The sequence below is a fragment of the Trematosphaeria pertusa genome, assembly GCF_010094035.1.
Source record: "Trematosphaeria pertusa strain CBS 122368 unplaced genomic scaffold BU26scaffold_6, whole genome shotgun sequence".
NCBI lineage: Eukaryota > Fungi > Ascomycota > Dothideomycetes > Pleosporales > Trematosphaeriaceae > Trematosphaeria > Trematosphaeria pertusa.
In genome coordinates this window covers 1938626-1965752 of record NW_022987217.1, presented here as the reverse complement: position 1 = coordinate 1965752, position 27127 = coordinate 1938626, and the positions used below count along the sequence as shown (strand labels likewise).

The following is a 27127-nucleotide window of genomic DNA, read 5'->3' as shown; positions in this document are numbered from 1 at the left end:
TGTCGCATCCGAACCAACCACAGATCTACAAGCGCGCCAATGATCATTCATGCGATATTTTCATTGGGAGCTAATCGCTATGGTATGATGCACATAATACAAGGCATGCGTCCGTCAAGCCACTCCGCCTAAGACGTGACGTAGCTATGGACCGCCTCCTCCCAATCAGAGGGCACCCGGCATCGGAAGTTTTCGTACGACGTCCTCTCGTGGAGTGCAACGCCATTCGGACGCGCTTAGAATTCGTTCTCGTCGCTACCCGCGATAATCACATTGTTGACCTACATGACACGCATTAGCATCGGAGATCAACGCAAAGGGAGGAAATGGGGGGAAAAGCAAGGGAGTACGCGAAGGACAGGAATTGGTTGGAATGCGATCTCTACCCCGTCTCGTTCCACGAAGACAAGTCGTGTGTGTTCCGTGTAACGCTTGACTGAACATGCTGCGAGCCGATTTGTGCGGGTGCTTGCCTGCTTCCCCGCTTCCCGTGCCGGGCGGCCTTGGTATGTGGCCAGCGGCAAGGAGGAGTGGCGCAAGGCAAGGCATTGGGATTGCAAGGTGGGACGACAGGGTGAAGCGGTGACGGAAAGGGAAGTGCGAAAAGAAACAGGGGTCGGTATGAAATGAAATGAAATGAAACCAAAAGGATGAGTAACGTACCTTGAGCACCATCCTGCACAGCTGCGTCGCGAGCAGTAGCTGCTGCCTCTTGGAGATCAACGGATCAATCACAAAGTGTTCCTTCATATCTGCAGCGCCAAAGTTAGCACAGATCTAGCCATGTCTCAGTCCCAACAATCTAAGAAGCGGCAGCAAGGATGCGATCAATCTCCCAACTATTCCTGAGCTGCTGCCTTGCTGTGATTGTGTAATTTGCGCGGGACTAAGAGGTTGACAAACGTGAGGCGGAGATAATGCGTGGGGTGTTTCCGAAGGCATCCCACAGAGGCGTCCAATCCGGAAAGTTAAGACTAACGACCATGCACCACGGGACCATGCGTTGCAGGGGCGTTTCCGCGGTGCAGGCAGACTTAACGGCGGTGTAGACGAAAAAACAAATGGAGGCGTAAATGCCGATGTCGTGCTGACACTAAGATGTCGCGAGGCGTACACACGTGCGCAGGATACGAAGATCTACAAAAGAAGAAAGCATATGCCGGACTCACCATTGCTTCCAGTCTGCATGCAATCAACGCCTAACCTAGAGTTCTTCTCCTTGGCTTGGCGGGACTTGATGTTGGCAAGAGTTTCGATGGGACTCAAGCCGGAGTTTTCGGCGAGTGCCATGGGTATAGAGTCGAGTGCGTCAGCAAATGCGCGCATTGCGTACTGTTCGAGACCGGGACTCTACAGAATGGTCAGACACATGTGATATAGGCTAGAGTTTCGGGTGGAGGGCAAGAATGCCTACCTTGACCGCGGCGTCCTCAACTGCTAAGGAGCATGCAATCTCCGCAGCACCACCCCCGTAGACGATGCGGTTATCCTTGACTAGATTTCGGACAACGCAGAGGGCGTCATGCAACGACCGTTTCGCTTCATCAATGATCTGTGTGCTATTAGCTTCTTGGACATGCATGTAATCTGCAAACAGGGATCATCTCGTCGATCAACACTCCAATGGAAAGGAGAAACACAACCACGCACCATCTTGTTGCTGCCCCGTACAAACACAGTGACCGCCCGGGTGTTTGCGCAGTCCTCGATGACCAACATCTTATCTCGCGTGGTTCCGAAGGTCAATTCCCGGACGATGCCTGCTCTTCCCAACTTTTCTGCGCTTAAATCCTCGAACCGGGGTACGATGCGGCCGTTGGTGGCGATGGCGATGAGCTCAATCTCGGGGCCTCCGACCCACCGAACGGCCGGGAGCTTGTTGGTGAGAAGGAGATGGTTTGCCTCGTCGTCGAAACCCCACTGACATATCACCACGTTGGCGCCGGTATCCTTGATCTGCTGAATCATCTCGGTGAACTTGTTCTGCTCGTAGTTCTGCAGCCGCTTGTACTCCTCGACGGTGGTGATATCTAGCTTGTGCTTCGTCTTCGGCTTGGGCGGCTCAAATGCGCATGTTAGGATGGCGAGCTTCGCGTCGATGACCTCGGACGGCATCTGGGGGTGGGAGAAGTCCTTGTCTACGATCACTCCCTTCACTAACAGTGCGTCCTCCAGCGAACCACCGACCTTGCCGTCCACCTTGATAAGCTCAAAGTCGACATCTTTTCGTTCCAGGTCTGCCACGGAGAGTACGGCGTCCACGGCGATTTTGGCGAAGTGATCGTGTGCCTTGGAGACAATCTTGCTGCCCAAACTCGTCTTTGCGACTCTGAAGAGCTCCTCTGTGTTATCCCGCGAGAACTTGATCTCGTCGCTGATCTCGTCCAGCTTCGCTACAGCTACCTCGCAGGCCTCGTCGTATCCGTCTGCTATCCGAATGGGGTGGATGCCCTTGTCGATAAGATCCGCAGCTTGCTCGAGGAGCGCGCCTGCAAGCACTACGACGCCCGTCGTCCCGTCACCGATCTCGTCGTCTTGCGATTTGGAGAGTTCGACGAGAAGTTTCGCGACGTGATTCGAGATTTCCATCTGCGATAGGATAGTAGCGCCGTCGTTTGTCACTGTGATGTCGCCGTCCGGGGATATGAGGATCTTGTCTAGCCCTCGCGGTCCCTGCAGATATGAATAAGTCCATGTCAACATGCTCATGCTCTGCATTCATACCAGCGATGTCTTGACGATGTTCGCGACGGTCCTCGCGGCCAGAATGTGCGACTTGACGGCCTCGTTGCCATGCTGCCTCTTCTTCTTGCCCTGACTGTAGCTGTGTCAGCCCGCATGTCCTTCCAACAATCGGCTTCTCTATTTTCCACGTACTCTCTCACTATGATAAACGGCCTCCCGGACTCATCTTTCATCACCTGCGCTGAATCCCATCATGTCAGCCGTTCGTCTGCGGAAATGCGGGGAGCCTCGAAACGCGGAGGATGGACATACCGTTCGACAGGTCAACTTCTACAAGTAGAGACAGTTAGCTGAAGAGGTTCAAGAAGCATAGTACGTGGGAAAAGTGGGATGTGAAGCTATGCTGCAGCCTGTGGCACTTACGCATCGTCATATTGGCCGAGGGTCTTGCGCTGAGACTACTTCAGACGCAGACAGCTATCCAGAGCTCAAAAGAAGTAAGAGAGAACGGCGTAGTAGGTATTGAGTGTGTGACGGTGGGGTTGATGTGTGTTTACAGAGCTCTCGAAACTTTCGAAATTCTACCCCAGTCTTAGCGGCGACGCGCACAGGCCAATCGGCGGGAGCTCAGCGCGTCGACTCCAACCACCGCAACCACCAGCCACCGCGCTGCTCTCCCACCGTCCATCCGCCGCTGCTCACATTGCGCCGCCCTTCAATTGAGCTGTGGCCGCCTTCACTGAGCTCGTAGAAGCTATCATTACCCCATGCACGCATCCCGCGCTGCTTGCGACAGCCCCCAACTATGCCGCGTGAGTGCGCTTCTCTCATTGCGCGCAAAGGATGCCTACTGACCTGCGCGCAGCTGCCCTGAGCGACGAAGAGGCGAGCGCCTCCTCCGGCGACGAGCGGATTCCCGCAAAGAAGGAGAAGAAGCCCGCGAAGAAGCGGGTCGAGCCTGAGGACGAAGAGGACGACGAAGAGGATGAAGAGGCCGAGGACGAGTATGCGCATGCTTTCTCCTCATCCCGGTCGCATCGCGCTGACAACGCGACAGGTACGTCGTCGAGAAGATCGTGGGCCACCGCATCCAGAAGGTGAGTTAACCCTCCCGTAACATGCCACGTTTGGAACTGACATGAACAGGGCGAGATCCTATACGACGTGAAGTGGCAGGGGTATGAGGACCCTACAGAGCGGACATGGGAGCCAGAAAGTAATCTGTAAGGCAATGTGCGCAAAGGACGGAGAACCGGGACTGACGACAGTCTAGCGGGGGCGCGCTCGACGTGCTTAACGAATACCTCGAAGAAATTGGCGGCCGCCCTGAAGTCAAGGACAAGAAGCGCAAGGGAAGGAAGTCGGTCGCAGCATCCGAATCCGCGGCCCCTTCGTCGGCGAAACGCATGAAGAAGGAGAAGGAATGGAGCCCGCCGCCAGGCTCCTGGGAGCACGATGTGGACCACGTGGATACAGTCGAGGAGCAGAGAGATCCGACAACGGGCAAGCTGGTGCGGTATGCTTACCTGGTCTGGAAAAACCATAAGAAGACACAACATCCGCTGCCTCATGTCAACCAAAAGTGCCCACAGAAGGTAGGTTGGCGCTCACATGTAGACGCATGGCGGTGGCTGACGTTGCGCAGATGCTGGGGTACTACGAGACCCATTTGGTGTTCTCGCACAATGAGGACGCGATGAACGGCGAGAACATCACCATGGGGGAAGCCAATGATGACTTTTAATTTGACAAAAGCGAACGTCGCGCTACCTTCTGCATTCCCCTTTTGTCCCTGTTCTGGTTTCCTCTTCGTTCGGTTCGGTACGTACTCCTCAGCATGGCGTACGTGGCAGCTTTTCTGTGATTGCCTGGAAAAGCGTCGAGCACTTAGGGTAGTTGGCATGCAAATCCTACAGGCATGGAGTTTGCGTGGTGCATCCTTGGAAATACTCGTGTATTCTATTATTTCGCTGCATTCCACCCTTGACTTGAATTCGTGAAGTACCGTTTGCTGGCTCCATGTGATGCTTGGGATATATATTCATGGCTTCGGAGCCGGGGTTTCAAAATCCGGTCGCAAAAAAAGCGTAGGAAATATAAGCGGCACGGCAGTCATTCTCGATTTTGAAGCATGCAGTGTCATCCATTGATATACGATGCGCTAATCTATCTACAAGAACAAGAACAAGAACCAGACGGACCGTAACAATAACGTCTCAGGGGGTATCCAAAGACAACAGAACCAAAATAATCCGCTCATCGCATTAATCCATACAGCGCGTACGTAACTCATAAACAAAATTCCCAAGCAACAATGCCAAAGAGTATGCCTAACCAAAACGCCGTCAGTATGCCATCCATGTATTTCTTTCCCAGCCCGTTTTGTATATGCAAAGTCATTCCTGCGTGAGCGTCCCTCCTCTTCATACAACATGGCACGCGGGTGGTGTGGTGCCGCGCAGAGGAAGGGGAAAAGAGCGGAGCGGCGTGTCTACGCTTCCGACATCGTTGTTTCGGACTCGGTGCCCGCGCCGACGGCCATCCGCGTTTGTAGGTAGTAGATTACGTATGCGATGAGGGCGATGAGGATGAAGAGGACGAGGACGATTAGGAAGATGACGATGTTGCGCTTCATTTTGGCGGCGTGGGAGGGTGGGGTGTGGTGGGAGTGGCTGGTGGTCGTCGAAGGGTTGGGATGTGCAGCGGGTGTACGCTTGTGTGGAGTGCTGGTGCGGGTTGTAGGAGCGAGGCAACGGAGCGTGGGAAGTAGTGCAGTTGTGAAGTGTGGTGCGCTTCGAGGAATATGCGATGCGGTGGAGTTACGTGTACGCGGGTCTGAGAGCTCTGTGTTCTGCGAAATGATCAACCAGATACTCAATTGATGCTTCCAGAAGCTGCACATACCTTTACTCTCTCCTTTCTTTCTGCGAAATGCGTATCTTCAACGCCGGCTTCGTGGTACTCTTCCAAACGTCGCGAGTCGTGCCAGCTCAGTGCGGTCAAAGCTCAAGCTATCGTCGACCAAGCAACCCTTAGGCTGGAGAACTTCAAAGTGCGAAACTGGGGGTGGGGGGCGTGCTTGATATGGTGGAATCTGCAGGCGGTGGTATAATTGGGAATTCATGTGGAATGCGGCTGCTGGAGCAACTTTTGTAGAGATGTGGTGGGGTGCGTGCGCGGGGTGGTTGGTGGGACGTTGGTGGTTGGGATTGGTTGGCGAGGCTGGCCAATGTGGCTGGCAAGGGGGAAGAACGGCGGGAATACTAAAAAGCTGGAAGATGCGAAACACCCGTGGATGACGATGACGTCTAACATAAAATGTACTTGTTAATAGTCTACCTTCCGACGGAGAATTGTTGCGGGGAGGTTGAGTCACGTGATTGTCTTGGCATGCCATCCCGCCCGTGCTCTCAGCCTATTGCCATCACATCCCAGCTTCCTAAGGTTTCCTCCACCAATCCCCTCTTCTTTGATTACGGCGGAAACTTTGCCGACCTCTCTGAAGGGGTACCTTTGCAATGACACTGGGACTTCGCGTGCGTCTAGGTGAGCTTTAGGTGTGCTCTCATCCACGGTTATCTCTTCATTCGTGCTCAACTCTCGAAACACTTGCTTCGGTCAATTTCCGTCACTCAGGCATACGGCCTTGCCTTCTCTTCACACCACTTCCAAAACCTCTGCGCTGCCCCCTTCTCAATCGCCTCATGGATATCTGCCCTCACGCTCCTCGCCCGTCTGCCCCACGGCCAGACAAAACCCCCATTCTCCACCTCCCCACTCAGCCCTGAATACAGCATCGTATACGCCCCATACCTCGGCTCATACAGAGCCAGCGGCCTCAGCACCCTCATCAACGCCGCCGGCTGATACCGATATGCGTGCGTGTTCAGATTCCCCGGGTTCTGCACCACCGAGGCAATATTGTCGGACGCCCATTCTTGAGCGGCACAGTGCGACAGGAACCAGTTTCCGACTTTGCTGACCGCGTAGTCAGTCATGGGGTCCGTCGTCTTCCCGGCTTCGATAGCTTGGAAATCCACGCCACCGGTTACGGAATGCGTATCCGCCGCCGCGGAACTGGTCCACACAACCCGCACACTACCCTCCGACGCGCCCTCCGCCGCCTTCCGCAATTGCGGTAGCAGAAGCTGCGTAAGAAGAAGCGGCGCCACACAATTCGTCCCAACATTGACCTCAATCCCCTGCGCCGTCGTCGAACCAACATACCCACCACCAATCCCAGCGTTGTTCCATAGGACATGCAATTTCTCTTCCTTTCTGCCAAAATCCTCCGCGGCACGCTTCACGCTGGGAAGATCTGCCAGATCCACATACAGGAACTTGAGCGCTGACGGTGTCGATGGCGCTGGTTGAAAGCTTTGCTGGATGGATGAGATCGCTTCAAGCATCAGCTCTTCGGAGCGTCCGGCCATGTAGATCGTGGCGCCGCTGGGGTAGAGCATCTTTGCGAGCTCGTAGCCGATGCCTGAGTTTGCCCCGGTAATGAGAAAGATGCGGCCGCGTTGGTCTCCTACGTCTTTCTCGGTGAAGGTTGGTGCGGGCGGGTACCATTGCGTCCATGCGCTTTTGAGCAGGGCTAGAGATGGCATGGTGGAGGAGAGTGTAAGTTAGATCAGATTGGACTTTAGGATGTTTTTCGATGATGAGGGGCGTGCTGTTGGATATGTACGGCTGTTCTTAGGCGGCGTGGTGTTTCCTGTCGCTCAGTCGAAACAGGTTTAGGGCGTAAGCGCTAAACTCGGATCGTAATGTTTTTAACAGGCCTTGTCAAGGGCCCTTGTCTCGTGCGAGACGGTATCTATGTCATATGGCTCTCGATGATTCCTGCTTCGGGGCGTCCTCGCCCGGTGAGAACGAAAGCACGGATGGGCGACAATTTGCTAGATTGGGTGATGCGCTGGACGTCTGACACATGAATCCAGGTTTGAGGCCAGCTGAGAGAGGGAGGGCAATGAAGGCTTGAGGGAATGAGAAAGTGGCCAGGTGCGGTACAAGGGTAGTATCGAATGGAATGCCTTGGTGGCGCGTCTTCTTGGAGACGTGGCAATGTAGATGAGGGATGAGATGATGAGATGAGTGTGCAAGTGGCGACAGGGTCCAATCACAGGAGTAGCAAAAGATTTCGGGCTTTTACTTTTGAATATGAGGGAAGACGGAAAGTCAGATATATACCGTAGATTCATCGTTTTGAAAATAGACGCTACCTCCACCTTGAAGCTATAGGATATGTGAAAAGAAGATATTTGGTGTGCCCGAATGGTTGACATGTGTAATCAGCTTTTGGGGGATTGTGTGCTTGCGAGGGTTTTTCCAAATGATGAGGGGCCCATTGCCTTCCGAGTAGGATAGGGCACCTGTGCATGTTAGTAAAGCCGCCTAGAGTTTCCGCATAACCACTATACCTTGAATGCCGTGTGCCTAGCAGACTTATGCTCATAGTGTTCGTACGTCCTCAATCTTCCTTCACGTGATAGTCGCTGAGTTTCAGAGGCTGCTCGCGTCGCTTTTCAAGCGATAGCATAGAGGCCTTGAGAAACTTCCTCCGGGATCGCTCATGTTTGAAAAGCAGGGTGGCCCACATTGCCTCATCTCCATGGTCGATGATCGTACTGTCTCCCCAGTTCCGAACGATGAGGTCCTCAATAAACAAAGGCATCGTCCATCGATTTGTGCCATTCCACTCAAGAACGAATTTGTAGACGTCAGCTCCAATCCTAGTAGCAGCAGGAGTGGTCCTTGAGAAGGCATCGAATTGGCGGCTCATGGCGTAATTCTGAAACCGAGGCGCGGACAGAGAAAGCGCAAGCTTGCCAGATAGAATGGCGCCCTTGACACACCAGCTCATAGACCTCTCTGGCACGTCTGTTGCAGCATTCAAGCTCCTTTCGGTGGGAAGCCCTGTCTTCATCAATCACACGTCGCATCTTCTTGAAGCGACATTTGCGAACGCCTCGTCGCTCGTCTCGTATTCGTTCGGTAGCTTCTTTCACGCAGTGTACGGCATCGCCAGTTGAAGCTCCATCCCAAACTTGGCGTCTTCTGAGTCCTTTTGTGCGTAGGCAGAAGCTCTGCTTTGCTGTTAGTCAGCATAACCTCTATAGGTTGGTGACTTAAAACGAGAAAAAATCAATCAATCAAAAGGGGTCCGTCGCTAATGACAAGGCAAAAGTCGCGTCTAACATGCGGCCCGGCCGCATCAGTAAAGCGTCTTTTCGCTGAGGTCTCCGATTCGGCTCACTTCAGCAGGACGTCGAACGCGCTCGTTCCGCAGCTGAACGACCCCCGACCATCACGATGCCTGACGCTTCTACGCGAAAGTCAGGAACCTGGTCCTGGAGAGCCTGGCGTCAATTGGCCCGACGACTGCAGCTTCACCACCTACGACCCCGCGGCTGGGCTTCAAGCATACTTTGGAGAGATCATATGCGCTCAACACTCCCCTCGTCAAGCGTCGAGCGTCGAGCGGCAACCGGTAAACGGCAACTGCACGCTGAGATGAAGTACACTGTCACATATACCTCGCAGATTTCCATCGAGCTGAGCCCGTACACGACCCCTCGCTACGACTGGCATTGCTTGCTCAATCAAACACGCAAAACCTCAGATGAGCCTAGTGGAACTATTATTCGCTGATTCACAGTCTGCCCGCTCCTTATGATGTTTAAGAGTCTACGATAACTGATCTAGCGGCATTAACGACGCCAGCATCAAGGTCCGCGGGGACGCTTTTGCATACTAAATCCTATAGTTCATCAACGCACGAGCCAGAACCTCGACGGTTCAATGTCGAGCTATAAATTTAACGATACCTTATCCATTATCGTCCACGGGGAGCGATTCGGTTGCTCGACCTCGCAGCCCTGCTGATTGTAACGTTCATTTTAGAGCTGCCATTCCTGCAAAGAGTAGTTATGTTTGAAAAGGAGACAATAGGTACTTGGGGAGGCGGGGGGAGGGGCGTTCCAAGTGGTTGACGGTGGACATGACGAAGCCGCAGTATCTTGACCTCGAGCGCAAGCTATTTCGGAAACATGTGCTTGGGTGGCACTAGGTGCACGTGCGAGGTTTAGCCAATCCCACGTCACCGGGACATTCACTTATGCCGGCCCCATCCCGATACTCAGAGGCCGACTCCACTGCGATGTGGAATTTTCCGGGTAGAACGACGTGCGCAACAGCTACCCTGGAGGCCTTCGCGGGTGCGTACAATGGACAGCCAATCTTACTTACTTGTACAGCGAGCCTTAGATCCGGAGAATTCCCTACTGCAAGAGGGGATGAAAGTACAGTGAAGAGAGGCAGGGATGACGTTGAAAGAAGCCGCTAGCGTCGCGCTAAGGCAACCATGGAACAGCGGTCACGACCACTCGTGGACGGCGCGAAAGCACGTGAAGAGAATATATGATAGATCAATAGCTCATTGATAAAGCTCTTAAAAATACAGAGGGGAGAAGATCTAAATGCAAAGCGCCCATCCAATGCAATCAAACCAAAAATAGAATCGCCCACCGCCAAATGCCCTTCAAAGATGCAAATGCAAAGTGCCCGTCTAATGCGATGCCATCCCGCGAAGAATCAATCAACAACGCAGGTCTTTAGAGGCTAGTCGCGCACTCAAACTCGCCATCGCCATCGGGATCATCTACGGACGCGCCATCTCGATTCACGCACGCGTCTCTATAACTCGTCGGCTGCTGCTCCATGGGCAGCGGATTGCCGGAAGAATCGACAAACTCTGCATCAATATTAGCCCCCATTCACCTTACCATCACCAGGAGTACTTACGCTGGGCCAAAAATAGAATCGGCTTCCCATCGCTCCCGATTTGTGGGCTCATGGTGCAAAAGTTGTGTGTGGTCTTAAGATCACCGACGCATTCCTTAACAGGCGGCGAAAACGGGTCTCCGAGTGAATACTCGGAGTACTCTTTCTCGGATAGATCGCCACAGGTCTCGATGAAGCGCGCGAAGTAGACCCAGCGGGCGCGTTCGGGTGGGTCTTCGACGCCGGTGTGGACGATGGTTGTGGATGTTGATTCGGTGATGGAGACTAGGAACCTCATCAGTACCCAACGAACGGGGAAACGCGGTTGCCTTACACTCATAGCTCACACCCAGGCTCACGACCTGCCGGATCTCTGCGCTAAGCCCCACGGAGAAGCCGTGCGTGATGGAGATCTCTTTTCCCTTCTCAACGTTGACTTGCTTCCCCTTTGCTGCAATCTCGCCGGCCTCTCCAGGCACAATCTCCTCGGGGCCAAGGAAACCCGTCCGTCGAATCTCGCAGTACGATTTACACTTATTATCCGTGTCATCGAAACCAGGACAGTTTCCATCGGCATCAGAAACATGGCCCTCTGGCTTCGGGCAATCGAAGTGCGAGATGCCCGTCGTGCCCACATCGTTGCAATCTGCTCTGCTACTCAGACGCCAGCGGCGATTCGGACTCATAGTGTCATTTCGATTCGGATGCGGCCTGATGTTCACTCCAGCTTTGGTGCCGTAAGCGGCATACTTGATGCCGTTCGCGCGATGCTCGCCCGCGAAGGACCCGCCTCCAGCGCAGGTATCGACGAGCGCGGTCCAGCCGGTCTGCGCTTCCTGAAGAGTAATGTTTCGGTCGTAGGTTTGCTGGTTGCACATCCACAGGATGGTTGATTCGACTTTCTTATAGAGGCAGCCCTTGCCATCAAGCTGGACGGCACGGTGTTGCTCAAGATAGTCGAGCAGCTGAGCTTTTGCGGTATATCCGTCCGCTTCGACTAGTCTGTGAAGGAGAGTGTTAGCCTAGATGTATCGAAGACGGTGGGTCGGGCTACTGACCCTCTGTCTGGAAAACATCTCGTAGATGTTTGGTTAGCGTTTGTCGTGCCGTTCCCATAATAGGGCCCAGCAAAAGCACCAGTGAGGAGCAAAGCGAAAGGAAGAAACTTCGACATGCTGCAGACGTCTTGAATCGAGAAATGAACGTGTGTTCTCCCGGAACAGAATGAATGGAAAGTCGTGAGTGCTTAAGGAAATGAAGGAAAGGAAAGAATGGCTGGTGGGCTTGGTATCGAAAGGAAGACTGTGAGTTTGATGATGGGTTGGAAAGGCACTTGTCGGTGAAGTCTTTATAGACTTTTCCATCACCAACTTGAGATACGTTGGGGGACATAATTAGAGGTGAAGGATTCCATCGAGGCTGAGTTCTTCATCATCTCTCCTCAAATCTCGCTCTTGCTCGAAATTCACAGGCTGCATTGAGCTTACTGCAGGGTGCCAGTGTAGACCTGGCCAGACGAGGGGCCAAATCTGGAGAGGCTGACATGAGAGCCGTCGGTCAGATGTCACTTCTGTACCCATCTACTGAAGGGTGCTGACCAGATGGTCTCGCCAAGTAAGACTAGGTCTGGCGTCGTAGTTCAAGCGATAGTATACGGCCCGGAAAGAAAGATCATGCCGGTTGAACTTCTTCTTGCGTCTCTTTCTCTCACGAAGGTCGCGGGATCGGTGCGCGAGAATAGAACGACAGCGCGGGGATTTCGCCTTCCATGCAGTACGTAAACTGCGGAATCCTAAAGCAATTTTAGCATGAGCCGTTGGATCCATGGTTGGCCGATCAAGATTGGGATTCAAGGCTCCCACGGTCAAGATTGCAATCCTCCGTGGGATTCAAGCGCTTAACGCATCTTAGTTCGATGGCTCGCTACCTGGGCGATTGTTTCGTCAGATCGTACACTTCCCCAGAAACAGTACTGATCTTGGCAGGAGGATGAAATCGGATCATATACGAGCTTGGCCTACAGTTGTCCGGTCCGGATCCGGCTATGGACGAGGCTGTGCCGCTAAATTCAGCCCCAAAATAAAGTATAATGCATCCCTGAGAGGATCAAACATAAAATACTTCCTTGGCTGCGTTTGAGATTTGTCGTTCATGCGCGTGGTTCTTGACGCTGATGCCCAGCGTCTTGGCGGCGCTTCAGAGATATGAATATCATTGACGTGTTTTCGATCGCATCCTTCTCTTTCAACACGACAAACCCTTCGAAGTTGCACGCCTGCTCGACTCGATACTCGCGTTCAGAAAATGGATAGCCACGGTATCGCGCCTGCTCGGAACAGCGGCGTAAGCTCCTCGTCTCCTTCTCTTCCCAGCTCAGCTAACGGGAACCACAGTCGCAACAACAATGGATTGCGAATGTTACATCCTGCGATCGTCCCGCACCCGACCTTGCCATCCCCGTCCACTGCTCGCTCGTCTACAACGATGACCAAGAACGAAACCCCTCTGAGGATTTCGACCTTTTCGGCAGCTGCTGTCCACCGGTTGAAAACAGCACAAACATCTGGTCGATACGGCGGGGCTGCGACGCGGATTGCTGGACGTATAACGTAGACCTGGGCTTTGCGGACTGCGTAAATAGGACAGCCGAGGAAGCAAACCACACAAGGGTGGGGGCGATATGCGAGTATGTGGATTATGGAAAGTTGGCGCAAGCTGTACAGAGCGGCGCAAGCCCGAGGAAGGGGTCTTTGAAGGTTACATTGGGCATCGTGTGTGTGGTTGTGGCTTTCATCGCGGCCGGCTGATACCCGACTTTCATGCTCTCGTCAATGGGATAGCGTCAACGCCCCGGGCTTGCGAAGAACCTCTTGGTACAAACTGCTGAGAGATCGTGATGCGCTACATGTTGAGGCTTCGAAAGTGATGACTGGCGACCAGTGGTGGATGGGATAAAGGACGAGGGAGCGAGGTTCGCGCCGGATTGTAATTGACATGGGCATGGTCCGTGCGATAGAAAAGCACGTGAACACGAACGCAAGGAAAAGAGCGGGGAATCTCATGTAGGAGGATAAATGTAGCTTGCCCGAAAACACGCGATGTAGAGACCAGAGTTCATCAATATCCCAATGATTAAGGTGGGCAACATCTTGGAGTGTAAGCCATATCCGGCAAGCGTCTCAGCCCTACCGGTGTTGGTCCCTTATCTCCGACGCCTCGGGAACCCCACATCCATCACGACATCGAAGTCTGAACATCCACCTCCAGGCAGTCTGCTCACGAACACCTACCGATATATTTGCACAGCCATGACGGAGCTTCTTGATCTGTGCTACGATGTCCTAATCCGCATACTAGAAGAGATAGAGCCGGAGGATTTGGCGGCATGTGCGCGGACGTCGTTAGCATTCAACAACTTCGTCAAGGAGAACACGCGCTTGTACAAAGCTCAGTATCTCAAGAACTTTGTGAGCATTATGAAACAGACTCATTCGGCGGATTGTGCTCATGAATACCAAGGACGACCCACGAAAACGGCCTACAGACCCAGAGCCGCAATGGGTACCGGAGCTGCAGAAGCTTGTCAAATGTCAGAAGATCCTCCGGTCAAGTGATATAACTGTCAAGGTAAGGTACCACCGTTAAAACAAATATCTATCTAAACAAAGTCCAGCATGAGAACTTCAAATTCGTGGCCTCAACAGTCGAGAGCCTCGTCCTCAGCGCCTCGGAACATCTCGGCGAATCCCTAAACAAGGCCGAACTTAGCTCCATCCTCGACGCACCCCAGAACCTAGACGCCTTCATGTATAGATCCTCCCTATATGCTCGTGCAGGCACCGATTCGCAGAAACAAGCCGACGACGAAGAAGACCGCCAACTCAGCGCAAAGATCCACTGCCTATACGGAATCCCTTCGAACACCGCTGGCCGGCGCGCCCTCTCAACCCATCCGTACGCCCGGTCCCGCGTCTACGATCTGCGCAACTACACCGACAATACGCGCTGGGGCCCATTCCGCGACGACGGAAGTATGAGAGTGGATTGGGAGACGCTGGAGAGTATCATGGTTGTTCTGGGATACAACTCGAACACGTGCTGTCGAAGGTTCCTGGCGAGATTCAGGCCGCCGTGGTCCGAGCCGTTTGAAGGCGTAATCAAGGAACGTAGTCGCGTGCTACCGGACTACCCGTCGTCTCTGCCAAACGAACCTGAGATCCCACTTGCACTCAAAGACCCATATAATGTCTCGGGAATCTGGTCGAGAATTGTGTGTTTCTTAGGTACTCTTTTGCTTCCTCATCGCGGTACAATTCTTGCTAATGCGGAAGTAGATTACAACGCCCTCTACCAGTTCAACTTCAGCACCCCCGCCCAGCGTATCCCGCCCGACCAGCCCCGCGAGCCCATCACCACCGAAGAAGCCATCCGCCACATCATGATGCATCTCAAGGTCACTAAAGTAGAAACTCCGGGTAAATTCGACAACCCTGCTCTTCCTGTCGTACACTTCAGCGGGTCTTCCCGCTCCGTCGACGCATCCTGGGATCCGAATGCGAATTCCCGGATCCGAGGTTAGCAAAGCCCGCTTCTCTCCGTTCTTAGGACAACGCTAAGGAATGCACTGCAGGTACGGTGCGATTGACGCCGGAAGGTGAAGTCCGCTGGACTACTGTATCGATATTCTATGGGTAAGCACTGCTCCCCATCAGATGGGAGACTTGCTAACAGACTAGCGGTGAGGAACGCTGGCGCAGCGAAGGCATCCAAGTTGGAGGGGTCGACTCAAAGCGCGGCGTCGTGGGGACGTGGTTCGACAAGGACTACGACGTGCATGGACCCGCGGGGCCGACGGCATTCTGGAAAGTGTGCGATAGTCGTTGTTTGGATGAGTCGGAGAGTGATGATAGTGAGCCGACAGAGGAAGGATGGTTGCATGAGTGAGTTGTTGGGTAGGTGCTAGGTATGTCGTATCTCTGCTTATGCATGTATGTCTTTCGTGGGGTAGGTAGGCCTCGGAGTCTGGATATGCATTTTGGTTTTGTCTAGTAATGTACTGGAAATTTTCTGTTCAATCCATCTCCACATACTTCCATCCTAGCTCATCAGCACCACAGCCCTTCACAGAAACCTTCTTCGTCTCGCCTGGTACGAGATCGAATCCATTATCACTCAACGTGATGCCCTCTCTCTCGTCGAACACGAACCCTTTAACTGGCTTTCCAGCTGAGACGAACGCCTGTGTTTTGTCATTCGCGTACAACACTTCCACCTCTCTGTCTGGGAATCGTAGATACTTGATTGGCTCTGGCCATGAGACATCCCAAGCTATCTGATTGTCTGAGATGAGGAGGGTGGCGTAGATGACGAACGGGTCCGCAGCTAAGGTAGAAAAGGGGTTGTTGGGATCTTGCGGGCTCGGAAGTTGAACCTTATGCGCCTTGATAACATCAGTCGTCCCGTTCGGCTCGATCTCCACCTTTTCCCTCAAAGCCGGCAAAACCTCGTTCCCGCTCTTAATCGAGATGAACTTAACCACCAGCTCTCCCGTCAATCTCTCCGTTCTACTACTCGCAGCCCAAACATCAAACTCTACATCTTCCCATATCTTCCGCATATCAATATGTCCAGTATCTCGCTGCCACAGCTCATCAGCCGGCCGCATCGTCCACTCGTTCACCTTCCGCCGCACGCCCACAACGGTCGGCTCCAGGGCACGCTTGATCGCGTAGTACGCCGGTTTTGGGACGCCGTAGTAATCCACGACCGCCCAGCTCATGGTCGGCCAGCAGTCGTTGAACTGCCAGACCAGGACGCCTCCACATTTCCTGTTTCCGCGGGAGCCCCAGTCTCGGCGCCAGGATTTGTACGCCCAGGATAGTGCATCTGCTTGCATGACCTGCGTGAGGTGCGTGAAGGATGGGAGATCGTATCGTATGCGAAAGTTCTCCGCGACGTAGGAAATCAAGCGACGTTCGTGCCCGACGGCTTTGTTGCGGAAGTCCATTGCCATGCTGCCGGGGTACCGATCTTCTTCCCTGGTGATGCATTTTTCGAGTGTGGAGAGATGCGGATAAGCTTCCATGCCAAACTCGGAGACGAAGCGGCCGCCCATGCTGGGCAGATGTTGGTATGGCTGCATAGTCCCGTGCCAGACATTCCACTGATGGATGTCGCCGACCGTAGGATCAACTTTCAGCACTGTGGACGTCCCGTTGCCAAAGGGTGAGGAGGGGTGATACGGAACGCCTTTCGTTTCTTCTGAAATGATGTTGGGGAGGAGGTGCTCGTAGATGTAGCGAGCGGGGAAGTTTGTCTTGAGCCACGACTGCGGGTCTTTATCCTTTTCGTAGCAATACTCAAGCCCGTATCTCTCCACAATCTGGTAGTCTTCGTTATTGCCCGCCCAGATGACCAGACTAGGGTGGTTTCGCAAGCGCCGCACGTTTTGCCGCGCTTCGGTCTCTACGCTCTTCAAGTACGAAGGGTAAGCGGGATAGTTGGCGCATGCGAAGGCAAAGTCTTGCCATATGAGAATGCCGAGCTCGTCAGCGGCGGCGTAGAAAGAAGAGTCTTCGTAGATACCGCCGCCCCAGACGCGCACCATGGTTTGGTTTCCTTCTGCTGCACGGTCAAGCCAGGAGCGATAGTCGGAAGGTGTGAGGCGCGAGAGGAAGGAGTCGGCAGGGATCCAGCACGAGCCTCCGCAGAAGATGTCGACGTTATTGATGCGAAAGTAGAAGGATGTGCCGTGAGCATCGGGTTCTTGGATGAGCTCCACTTTGCGGAAGCCGAATGTTTTGGACGTTTGGTCAAGAGCGATTGGTTGAGCACTCTCGTATTTCTCTTTCTCTTCCTTCTCTGCAGCGCGAAGAGTCACGGTGACCGTGTACAGGGACTGCCTGCCATAGCCGCGCGGCCACCAGAGCGCGATACTGGAGAGTTCGAACTCGAAGCTGGACACTTTATCTCCCTCAGAGGTAGTAGTTGCACTACTCAGGGTCAGCCTCTTGACAGTTTCGTTTTCCCTGCTGATCTCGAGGTCCACAGCGCCTGCTCCTCCTTGCACGTTCACGTAAACCGTCCCTTTCGCCCCTTGAAGATCGTCGCTAAGCTCATATTCCACCCATACATGGTCGATGCAAGCGGCGTACGTCTCGATGGAGATGGGTTTCCACGGTCCGCAAGTGAGCAGAAGCGGACCCCAGTCCCAGCCCCAGTGATACTGCGCCTTTCGCACCGGACCTCTTGAGATTTCCGTCTGGTGCACGATGAACCTATGCTCTTTGTGCTTTTTCACGAGCTCGAGGCCCCTCTGTCTCGCGGACTCAAACACGATTTCCAGCACATTATCCTCCCCTTGATTGAGGCTCTCGCTAACATCAGCACGGTGCTCGATAAACATGTTGTCAGACTCCAAAACCAGCTTCCCGTTTAGGTATGCCGAAGCAAAAGTGTCTAATCCTTCGAACTTCAAGACTGTCTTCGTACCAGCCTTGCCATGATCTGGCGGAGCGAGAAACGTCGCGCGATACGTCCACGGTACATCGGCAACCCAGCGCACGGACAGCTCGTTGAGGTCATTGAAGGGGTCTTCGATCTTCCCATTTTTGATGAGATCTCGGTGGATTTCAGTAGGAACATCGTTGGCTGAAAGGTATTCAGAGGTTGAAGAGCGGTCGCCTTGCTTGAAGGTCCAGTTCGAGTTGAGGGATTGCGAGCTGTATGGTATGGCCGCCATCTTGCGTGTAGCCTGTCGAGCTCCCAGCTCCGAATTCACGACGTTGAAGTAGCCTCAAGCGGGGATTGCAAAAGAGGTAACCCGCGCTGAATCATCGCCACGCTTCACGCTTCGGCACTTCTCCGAAATTCGTGGAGGAAGCATGCAACCTAAATTGAAAGCGGGATGCGGGGAACCCAACCTGGCCTGCGTGGGGCAACGATCACCGTTTTTCAGGCCACCTCTCTTCCAACCGGTACCTTGTCTTCGGGCAAGACCCTACCGATAGCCTTGCTCACTGGATAAGCGGCTCGTTTGCAACGATAAAATGCGACATTGTGTTGGTATAAAGAGTGGGGGACCGAATTCCTGGGTCGCACCAGGTGGGGAAGCATCTCTATTTCGACCTCTTCTCTTCGCCCCGCATCGCGTTTGTGCCGCATAATCCGAAGAAAGAGCAGCATGGCTGAGAAAGAGACGAAGAACGCGGAGTACGTGGGCGAGAAGACCATGACGGAGGATGGCAGGAAGATCGTCGAGGAAAGCGAGGTGGAGGGCGTGAACGCGTCGCTCGCAGCTATCATGGCGAAACATAAGCCCAATCCTTGGGGAAAGGGCCACCTTCAGCTGTACGCTCTGGCTACCATTTGTTTCCTGAATTCAACAATGAGTGGTAAGTAGTCCATTCCCCTCTGTCTCCCGGATCGCAGAGACTGACGTACGGCCAGGCTTCGACAGCTCCCTCATGGGCAGCATCAACGTGCTCCCGAACTACACGCGCTATTACGGACTCCCTAGCACTGGCACTGCATCCACTGGCATTGTCTTCGCGATCTTTTCGATAGGGCAGATGTGCGCGGCACTTTTCGTGTGGGTCGCAGATTGGCTGGGTCGTAGATACCTAATCTTCATCGGAGCGGCCGGGGTTTCAATCGGAACTATCGTCACTGCGACGGCGAAGACGCTGCCAACGTTTATCGGGGGCAGATTTCTGCTGAGTTTCTTTGCGCAGTTGGCGTGCTCGGCGAGCCCGTTGTATCTTGTGGAGGTTGCGCCGCCGCAGTATCGGGGTACATTGGCCGGCTTGTATAACACGTTCTACTACTTCGTGAGTATACGACACGTGTGCATATGGTTGATGCGCTGAACCAACCTCAGGGCTCTATCCTCGCCACCTCATCCGTCTACGGCGCTCACAAACACCTCTCCGACACTAACCTCGACTGGCGACTGCCGCTCTGGCTGCAGATGGTCTGTCCAAGCCTCGTAGCCTGTGTGATTCTATTCTTCCCAGAGTCACCTAGATGGCTCATTGGGAAGGACCGGCATGAAGAAGCTCGCGAGTTTCTCGTGAAGCATCACGCGAACGGCGACCCGGACCATCCACTCGTAGCGCTTGAGATGGCGGAGATGATCGACTCGTTGAGACGTGAGCCAGTGACCAACTGGCGGAACTTCTTTGACTTAACCGTTCTATTCAAGACGAGGGCAAGGCGGTATAGGACGATGCTAAATATGACCTTCGCGTGGTTCGGCCAATTTTCCGGCAACAAGTGAGTTCTTCAACAGCAGGTCATCTTCTTGATACAGTCCTAACACAACCCAGCGTCATCTCATACTACCTTCCCTACCTACTAGCCAATGTCGGTATCACATCCGCGGATACCAAGCTCCTCCTCAACATCATGTACGCCCTCGAAGGCTACATCTTTGCCACAGCCGGCGCCCGCTTGCACGATGTCTTCGGAAGGCGCAAAATGCTTCTCGGTGCCACGGCAGGCTTGATCATCGCTCTGGCCCTCACTGCTGGAACTGCAGCGGGGTACGTGCACACGGGGAGTCACGCTGCCTCGTCTGCTTCCATCGCATTCATCTTCGTGTTCGGCGCCATCTTTGCTTTCGCGTATACGTCAATGCAGCCGATCTATCCAGCGGAGGTCATGTCCAATGATATGCGCGCGAAGGGCATGGGGACGTACAAGATAACCGGTGGATGTGCTGGATTTGTTAACACCTTCGCTGCACCCATCGCACTCACTAACGTACGTACCTTTCTAATCCGCCATCTTTCCTTCCGTATATGACTAATGCTGATGTATGTCAGATTGGCTACTGGTTCTACGTCTTCTTCGTCTTCTGGGACTGCTTCGAGTTTACCTTCATGTATTTCTTCTTCGTGGAGACAAAGGGTCTCACTCTCGAAGAGATGGATGAGATCTTTGAGTCAAAGAACCCAAGGAAGGCGAGTATCCAGAAGAAGAAAGTTAAGGTGAGGACGGTGTTGGGCCAGGATGGGAAGGTTGAAGATCAGATTGTGGGAAGGGTGGACGTTTAAGCGGTCGCTGAGAAGTGATGTCGATGCATTTCAGGCAGCATTGGGACAGAACCGCAGAGAGGCCACGAGAAAGTGAGTTGATACAGCTTCCCGCTTGATTCCTTTGAAAATACGCACTTCTCTCACCTTTACTTGCGCAGCCATGATAAAATGTGTGTCGCCGTACTTTTACCTTGGACTGCAGGGCAGGCCGCCTCCTGCAAGCTTCTATAAAGTCTCTCTCCCCAATGCTCTCCTACTACTCTTATCCACCAACTTCGTCCAACCGTATCCGAGGACCGCGACTCAACTTGCACATGCCGAAGAAGAGAAACTGGACGAGGTGGTGGCCACCGGCCAAGAGGGAACCTCCCTCGAGGGATGCGCGAATTCCGAAGCTCTGCTCAAAAGTTAACTGCGAAGTTCGGTATTGCGGAACACCCTGCTTGTGATTGCTCTACTTACAGTATTCAACAGAATGACATGGTCCCTCTCACCAGCGCCGGAGGCGGAAAGTGGACAGTACCCTAGACTCTTCTGACCCATGAGACGGGAGACCTGCCCGCTCCCATTCCTGGGACGGTGGTCACCCTCTCAGCGGGCCGCGCAGCCAGCGAGCTTTTCATAGAATGGCTTTTCACTGGACGGTATCAGGAACATGACTGTCCCGATACCGCCTTCACCTTCCCTGATCCCCGCCTTCACCGCAGATTTCTCGAAAGCTCGAAAGCTCGGACCCCTCACTTCCACCGCCCGTTTCTCCCAATTTAAAGCCCCGGTAGTGCGCTTCCAAGCCTCTTCCACTCTCGCTCTCCATTCTGCGCACGCTACAGAAATTCAACCGCCCTGCACTTGCGCCATCCCCTATTACACTCCACTCTCCCCTTCGCCCAAGGCATCCCAGAAACGAGATAAAGATGCCCCGCTACACCGACCTGACCGGGCCGTTGCCCTCATTCCGCAACCTACCTCATACCGTCAAGATCTCGTCGACGATGACGACGCGTGAATTCGCAATCAAGAACCCGACATTCCCTATGGAGGTCCTCACCGGCAGGAGCCGCTTTGGCCTCGTCTCGCCCCGCTTGCGACATCACCTCCATCATTTGGTCAAGCGACGTGTCGAGGGCCGTGAAGCAGGCAAGGCCGTACGTCGTGGCCTGTCCGTCAGTGTAGTCGATCTTCCAACGCACGAATTCATTCCCTGTCGCTACGAGCCTCCCGCCCGCTTTTCTAGTCAGTCGCGATCTACATGGCGCAAGGATACGCACCTTGCGTGGAAAGCCCGCCGCGAGCGGGAGATACGTGAGAAGCAGAACGAAGAGCGGCACAATCAATATTGTGCTGAGAAGGCACGAAAGGACGCCGTCGAGGCCGCCGAGGGTTGGGCCAAATTCGTCGATACCATCAACCGCAACCCCTCCGGCATATTCTACAACGGTCCGCTGTCCAAGGTCATCCGCTTTCCTTACTACATGCCCGGTCTGACCGAAGAGATGGTGTGGGAGGCTCTCGCTGCCCAGACTGCCCCTACTGTCACCCAAGATTTCCGCACCTTATACGACGACCTCTTCGCCTACAAGTCCAGCATCAATGCTGCTCTCGCCGCCCTCAAGGAAGCTAGGAACAACCGAGATGATTTCGAAGCTGCCGCTATCGTTCTGGTCGAGCGATTCCGAAGTACGGCGGACGCCCTGAAGACGCTGTCCAACTGCGGGATCGACAAAGCCGCTCTGTGCGGTAACATGGGCCTAGGATGGGACTGGGGCACAATGCAATGGGCATATATCTTCCTGCGGAACCAGCCTTCTCAGTTGCCGGTGAATGTGGTTACTCTGCTTAACTGCATCGCAGAAGTATCTGAGCTGGTCGGGGTGTCGAAGGGAGACCTCGATGCTGAAGCAGCTCGTCAGATGCAATCAGATGAGCAGCCCATTCAGGTTGCCCCCCACGACTCAGTAGTGTCAGACTCGGTATCACAGGGCCAGAAGCCCTTCGACGTACTTTCGGACATCCGAGGCGATTCACCCTCCCTCGGAGCTTCCAACACTGCACCATCTGTCTCTGCTTTCGTTCCAGGCATAACGGCTTCCGCCTTTCACGGATTACCTAACCCAAAGCCCTTCGACCAGTCTTCGAGCGTCCAGAGTGATACATCTTTAGGATCCAGCAATGCCCCCAGTCAGACGTCCACCAGTCAGACGTCCACCAGCCAGACGCCCACCACAAGCAGCCCTATCTCTACAGTCTCCTCGCCACCCCTCGTCCAAGCTACCCAACTCACGTCGAACAAAATGACTTGCGACACACTGAATCATCCCTCCTTCACGGGCTCCATCAAGAAGGACAAAGCAACCTTATTGAGCAAACTCAACAGCAGACAGCTTCCGACAGCGGGTGAAATTAAGTGGTTGGATGAGAGCTGCCGCTGTATCACCGAAAATGAGTTTCAGGATTGGTTCAAGCCAGAAATCGTTCGCCAAGGAGCTGCAGCCTGGTTTGCGTCGATGATGGCTCTGAGGAAGGACCTCGAGCAGAATCACGGCTGGGCGATAAAGCAGCCAGGAACTGTCCGAGACCTGTTGGAACGCCTTGGTAGTGTCCAGGGCGCACTGAATCGTAAGTTGAGGACGCTCTAAGCTTTACTCAGTCTGGTTTAGCTAATCCTTGACAGCATCCAATGACTAGCTGATCTCCATCGCGAATGATCTAGAGGGAAGCGAACAAAAGGGTACTCCGGAGGATACCGATTATGCCAACGACGAAGAAGCGGATCAGCCATCACACGCTGACTCCAATCTGGGCCCCGAATGCACCGCCGGCGCTTCCCTCGCGGACGCGATGAGTGCCCTAGGCATTCCACCCGGCCTTACCTCGAAAAATGTTTTTGAGTCCGATACTGCGTCCAATGGCGGAGGATGCGGACGATGAGGACGATGACTTGTAGGGGGTCACTGCATCTTTTCTTTTGATTCCAGTCAGGTGTTTGGTTTAAGCACCGCGGTACGTTATATCTATGGGCGACGGGTAACAGCGGCGATTTACGTGCTGGACTCCCCGTTGATGGACCGGTTGGTCTTCATTGTCGGCTCGACTGAGCGGCAACATATTTGCGTTTAGCGTTGCGTCAGTAGCGCTTGTTTCCAGTCGTTTTAGAGATAAATATCACTGTCTTCCAAACAAACCCAGTCTCATCTTCACTTCAGCCTCCGGACGACCCCATCCTCCCCTTTAACCTCCCCCTCAAGCAAGACCTCATGCCCATCTCCCTCCCTCACAAACTGCGCCACCGCGCTCCCCACGATCGCAACACAAGCCAGAATCCACCACGCCAATCCCACGACACCCATATCCAGACCTCTCCCAAAGATCCAGCCGAACATAATCGGGCCAAAGGTCCTCGTAAGGCTCGATACCGACTGACCGAGCCCGTGAACGGTACCGAGCACGGACGGATGCGGACAGCAGTTGTTGATAAGGATAGTGGTACATGGAAGAGCGAACGTTCGTGCTAGGACTTGAATGAAGAGCACAATCGTTATAGCGGCCCATATGAAGGGCCCCGAAACACCGGCAGGAGGTTTCGCCCAGCTGGGCACAACGCTGAGGAAGGGCACGATCATGTACGTGATCGGGAATAGCGCGAGAAAGATCCTATAGCTTAGAGCTGTGCCAAGGCGATGCGACAGGCGCGGGTAGAGGAAGAGCTGCAGCGTAATACCGATGAGGCCGAGGATGGCGAGCGCAAGACCGATGCGGGGTGGCGGAAGAGCGAGGCCGCCTGTGAAGTGAATCAGGCCATGTGGCTGGAGCCCCGATGGGTGCGGGTGAGCGGGATCGTAGCGTGGTGCGGAGAGGTAGATGAACCAGAGGGAGTTGAAGGTTCCGATGTGCATTGCTAGAAGGCCGTGTGAAAAGAGCGTGGTGATCACATTACGCGTCCATATCCTTCTGAAGGGGAGCTTTCTTGTAAACGATTTGCTCGGTTTGTCACGCGCTGCAGGCGTGTCCGGATGAGCAGAAGTGGGCGTTGGCTGGAGCTCGAGAGCCGCTGCAGCCGCAAACTCGTCCCCGGGAATTGCCGCGTATTGATGATCGATGGATATGTTCTGCCGGAGAACATGGCGACGTATCCAACGTCCGATGCGCAGCCCAGGGTCGGGCTTGTGTTTGCATAGCTCGCTGGTTTCTTCGAGAAAGAGGATGATGCTTAGAGTGGCGATGAACAGGAAGACTGCACTAAGCAAGTTCGGTAGGGCGTATGGCCACTTGATCATCCACTGAACGCCGTCTTTGCCGCCCAGGAAAGAATCCGGTCCGAAGATAGAAGGATAGCTTGTGACAGGGTCTGCTAGGAGACCGCCTACCTCACGTCAGCTGGTGCATATGGTTGTCTCGGAAGGGAGAATACCGAGTATCGGGCCTATTATAACTCCGATATTGAACGTCATCGGGAGGATGATAAAGGCTCTGCTTTGGTACTTCTTCTCTTTTATGATCTCCGAAATCATTGTGCGCATCACTCCGATATTCCCATTTAGAACGCCGCCCACACATCTGAAGAACACCGCGGCCGGAAAACTATGCGAAAATCCGAATCCAATCATGGATATCATCGTACCTAGCAGCCCTATCCAGATGACTCTCTTCCGGCCGCCAAGCTCGGAATCCGCGAAGCGTCCCCATAGAATAGCGGTTAAGAACTGTGCCGCCGGGAACGAAGCATGAATCATACCGGCCTGGAAGGAGATGGTGGAGTCCGGCAAGCTTCGATCAAAAGATTGAAGCTGGTAGAAGATATAAGACCTGTATGAATAGAGAGGTAAGAATATTGATCAGAGCTATCTTGTGGGCGGACGAGATCTTACCCGAGCGATGTCTGCGTCAGAGGCTCTGACAGTCTTGCCAGCGTCAAGACGAGCAGCTGGTCTTTCCGAGGCAAGGAACGCCATGATACTGGCTTCTCCTTTGCAGCTTCTGTCTGCTCCGTCTCATCGACGTGAGGTAGTGCTGTGCCAGCGCGCACGTTGGTCTCGATCAGAAGGTTCCGTTGACGCCGATCTCGGGCCGAGACGGCGCCCTCGGCTACCTCGCCATGGTCGCTGAAGAGGCTTGTGCTCGACGATTGTTTCGTCTGTCTCAGAAATTGGGCATGCTCTGGTACTTCGACGCTCTTGTCTGAGAAGGCGTCTGACTTAGACCCTACCGAGGAAATACCGTCCGAATCCTCGGATGGCGTGGGCGAGTTCGGAGAAATATCCGAGGCATGATAGTTCGCGCTCATAAGCCAACAATATGGGCCGAATTTCCAAGCAGACTACACAGGGTCTACTTGGCAATGACGCGGAATGAGAGAAAAAGTCTTGGAGGAAGAAAGAAAGAGACTGGAAGGCACACGACTTATCTCCGGCGCGACCAGCGCCCATAGGCCGGAAGCTAGAGCGCTGTGCCGATGATGCGCCAGATGCATAGTGGACGCTTTCATTGGCGCGAAGGATCTGTTGACACTTGACTGGGCTATTAGTGTAGTCACCTGCAGCTTTGGTGTCGATGATGCTGGAAGCCGATGGTGGGGTGAACGCCACCGAAGCGAAGAGGGGCAATACGTGCTAAGATCGAGGGCGAGATGGACTCGTCCGTACTTTTCTACTACTCAAACAAACCGAGCTGAAGCGCGTAGAGAGTAGGTCCAAGTGCTCCAACGTTCGAGGTGCTGAAGTTTGGTTGACGGCTCCGGTTCCACCTGGGCGGCTTTTCCACGCTACCCGAGATAGGTAAAGCCGAAACTCGCTTAGTAATGGGATCCCAACTTGGTCTTTCCACTGCACACCAACACTTCCACATCTCTATATCCCATCTTCCGACTATATTAGGTCTACCTTCTGCACTCTTCTTACTCCGGATATCTGTAGTTCGCCATAGTGCAATCCTTGATGGCTGCGCTCTGGGGATTCCAAGCTCTGATAATTCGGTGAACATCGATGGTTGCCGGCGGCACCGACCGAAGGATAGGTCTCACACTAAAGAAGAGCCAGAAATTGGCGTGAAATTCTGTGTATGGAGCCCGTGTGGAGATATATGGCGTCTTTGAAGTTGTCTTTGCAAGTCCGAAAAGCGAGAAGAGCCCACTAGTTCTCTCGCCTAGTCACCACTTCAAAACTGCTGAATGGACCGGAGCATAACCCCGATGTCCCTTTAACGGAAGGGTATGTACAGGCGACCAGCGAGTACGCTTGACAGAGCTGACCAGGCGTCGGAGGATTGCCGCTTCCCCGCCTTCCGAAGCATCTTATCTCACGCCGAGAGAACATCACCGCCTTTTTCAGGCTTATATACGCGACTTGGTACCCTTACCACCACGAGCGAGGCCGCCCATTACGCCTATTGGCAACATCAAATGGAGGCAGTCTTTCCTCCAAGATGGTGCTAACTAACTCCGGCCTCGCACAATATTTCCGGATCTGTCTCATGTTTCAATCCAGAGGACTATCCGGCCACCGCCATGGGAACACCTATTTATATACTCGCAGGCTTAATTTGATCTTACACTGTTACAGTCTACATAACTCCGTCGCTGCTCCTTCCCAAGCTTTGCTTTCTGATTGTCGTCGAGCGCTGCAGTA

The 27127-nt window shown here is 53.8% G+C and overlaps 11 protein-coding genes across 11 annotated transcripts; 5 read left to right on the top strand and 6 right to left on the bottom strand.

Moving 5' to 3' along the window:
• Window positions 1-49: 49 nt before the first annotated feature.
• Window positions 50-3230, bottom strand: BU26DRAFT_518700 (uncharacterized protein). The gene is made up of 9 exons (XM_033828877.1): window positions 3109-3230; window positions 2998-3015; window positions 2878-2926; window positions 2725-2818; window positions 1651-2673; window positions 1415-1552; window positions 1170-1350; window positions 664-752; window positions 50-281 (listed from the first exon to the last, which is right to left on the bottom strand). Exons 1-9 carry the CDS (start codon window positions 3116-3118, stop codon window positions 237-239), a joined length of 1647 nt encoding a protein of 548 aa, XP_033685290.1. The 5' UTR covers window positions 3119-3230; the 3' UTR covers window positions 50-236.
• A 260-nt stretch (window positions 3231-3490) lies between these two features.
• On the top strand, window positions 3491-4684 carry BU26DRAFT_518698 (uncharacterized protein; the record flags this gene model as incomplete). The annotated part of the gene is made up of 6 exons (XM_033828876.1): window positions 3491-3497; window positions 3551-3689; window positions 3743-3782; window positions 3832-3908; window positions 3959-4280; window positions 4331-4684. The coding sequence occupies 6 exons, from the start codon at window positions 3491-3493 to the stop codon at window positions 4427-4429; spliced, it is 684 nt and encodes a 227-aa protein (XP_033685289.1). The 3' UTR covers window positions 4430-4684.
• A 492-nt stretch (window positions 4685-5176) lies between these two features.
• Window positions 5177-5643, bottom strand: BU26DRAFT_550466 (uncharacterized protein; the record flags this gene model as incomplete). Its single annotated transcript, XM_033832054.1, has 1 exon — window positions 5177-5643. Exon 1 carries the CDS (start codon window positions 5585-5587, stop codon window positions 5177-5179), a length of 411 nt encoding a protein of 136 aa, XP_033685288.1. The 5' UTR covers window positions 5588-5643.
• Window positions 5644-6213: 570 nt separating this feature from the next.
• BU26DRAFT_518697 (putative oxidoreductase,short chain dehydrogenase) lies at window positions 6214-7353 on the bottom strand. The gene has a single exon (XM_033828875.1). The coding sequence runs from the start codon at window positions 7293-7295 to the stop codon at window positions 6318-6320; it is 978 nt and encodes a 325-aa protein (XP_033685287.1). The 5' UTR covers window positions 7296-7353; the 3' UTR covers window positions 6214-6317.
• A 2948-nt stretch (window positions 7354-10301) lies between these two features.
• On the bottom strand, window positions 10302-11644 carry BU26DRAFT_504640 (uncharacterized protein; the record flags this gene model as incomplete). Its single annotated transcript, XM_033826786.1, has 4 exons — window positions 10302-10441; window positions 10492-10755; window positions 10805-11472; window positions 11529-11644. The coding sequence occupies 4 exons, from the start codon at window positions 11642-11644 to the stop codon at window positions 10302-10304; spliced, it is 1188 nt and encodes a 395-aa protein (XP_033685286.1).
• Window positions 11645-12535: 891 nt separating this feature from the next.
• Window positions 12536-13288, top strand: BU26DRAFT_299002 (uncharacterized protein). Its single transcript, XM_033821753.1, has 2 exons — window positions 12536-12813; window positions 12864-13288. Exons 1-2 carry the CDS (start codon window positions 12775-12777, stop codon window positions 13275-13277), a joined length of 453 nt encoding a protein of 150 aa, XP_033685285.1. The 5' UTR covers window positions 12536-12774; the 3' UTR covers window positions 13278-13288.
• Window positions 13289-13713: 425 nt separating this feature from the next.
• Window positions 13714-15543, top strand: BU26DRAFT_518694 (uncharacterized protein; the record flags this gene model as incomplete). The annotated part of the gene is made up of 6 exons (XM_033828874.1): window positions 13714-13937; window positions 13990-14097; window positions 14144-14753; window positions 14805-15044; window positions 15101-15161; window positions 15207-15543. Coding segments are annotated over exons 1-6 (1382 nt in total), but the record flags the coding sequence as incomplete, so codon positions are not given.
• Window positions 15542-18211, bottom strand: BU26DRAFT_483203 (glycoside hydrolase family 2 protein; the record flags this gene model as incomplete). Its single annotated transcript, XM_033825799.1, has 1 exon — window positions 15542-18211. The coding sequence occupies one exon, from the start codon at window positions 18209-18211 to the stop codon at window positions 15542-15544; it is 2670 nt and encodes an 889-aa protein (XP_033685283.1).
• A 489-nt stretch (window positions 18212-18700) lies between these two features.
• Window positions 18701-20525, top strand: BU26DRAFT_425492 (sugar transporter; the record flags this gene model as incomplete). The annotated part of the gene is made up of 5 exons (XM_033823629.1): window positions 18701-18863; window positions 18919-19298; window positions 19349-19743; window positions 19797-20232; window positions 20295-20525. 5 exons carry the CDS (start codon window positions 18701-18703, stop codon window positions 20523-20525), a joined length of 1605 nt encoding a protein of 534 aa, XP_033685282.1.
• Window positions 20526-21421: 896 nt separating this feature from the next.
• On the top strand, window positions 21422-23199 carry BU26DRAFT_550459 (uncharacterized protein; the record flags this gene model as incomplete). The annotated part of the gene is made up of 2 exons (XM_033832053.1): window positions 21422-23123; window positions 23179-23199. 2 exons carry the CDS (start codon window positions 21422-21424, stop codon window positions 23190-23192), a joined length of 1716 nt encoding a protein of 571 aa, XP_033685281.1. The 3' UTR covers window positions 23193-23199.
• Window positions 23200-23478: 279 nt separating this feature from the next.
• On the bottom strand, window positions 23479-26214 carry BU26DRAFT_550458 (MFS general substrate transporter). Its single transcript, XM_033832052.1, has 3 exons — window positions 25373-26214; window positions 24916-25310; window positions 23479-24867 (listed from the first exon to the last, which is right to left on the bottom strand). The coding sequence occupies exons 1-3, from the start codon at window positions 25786-25788 to the stop codon at window positions 23702-23704; spliced, it is 1977 nt and encodes a 658-aa protein (XP_033685280.1). The 5' UTR covers window positions 25789-26214; the 3' UTR covers window positions 23479-23701.
• Window positions 26215-27127: the final 913 nt, after the last annotated feature.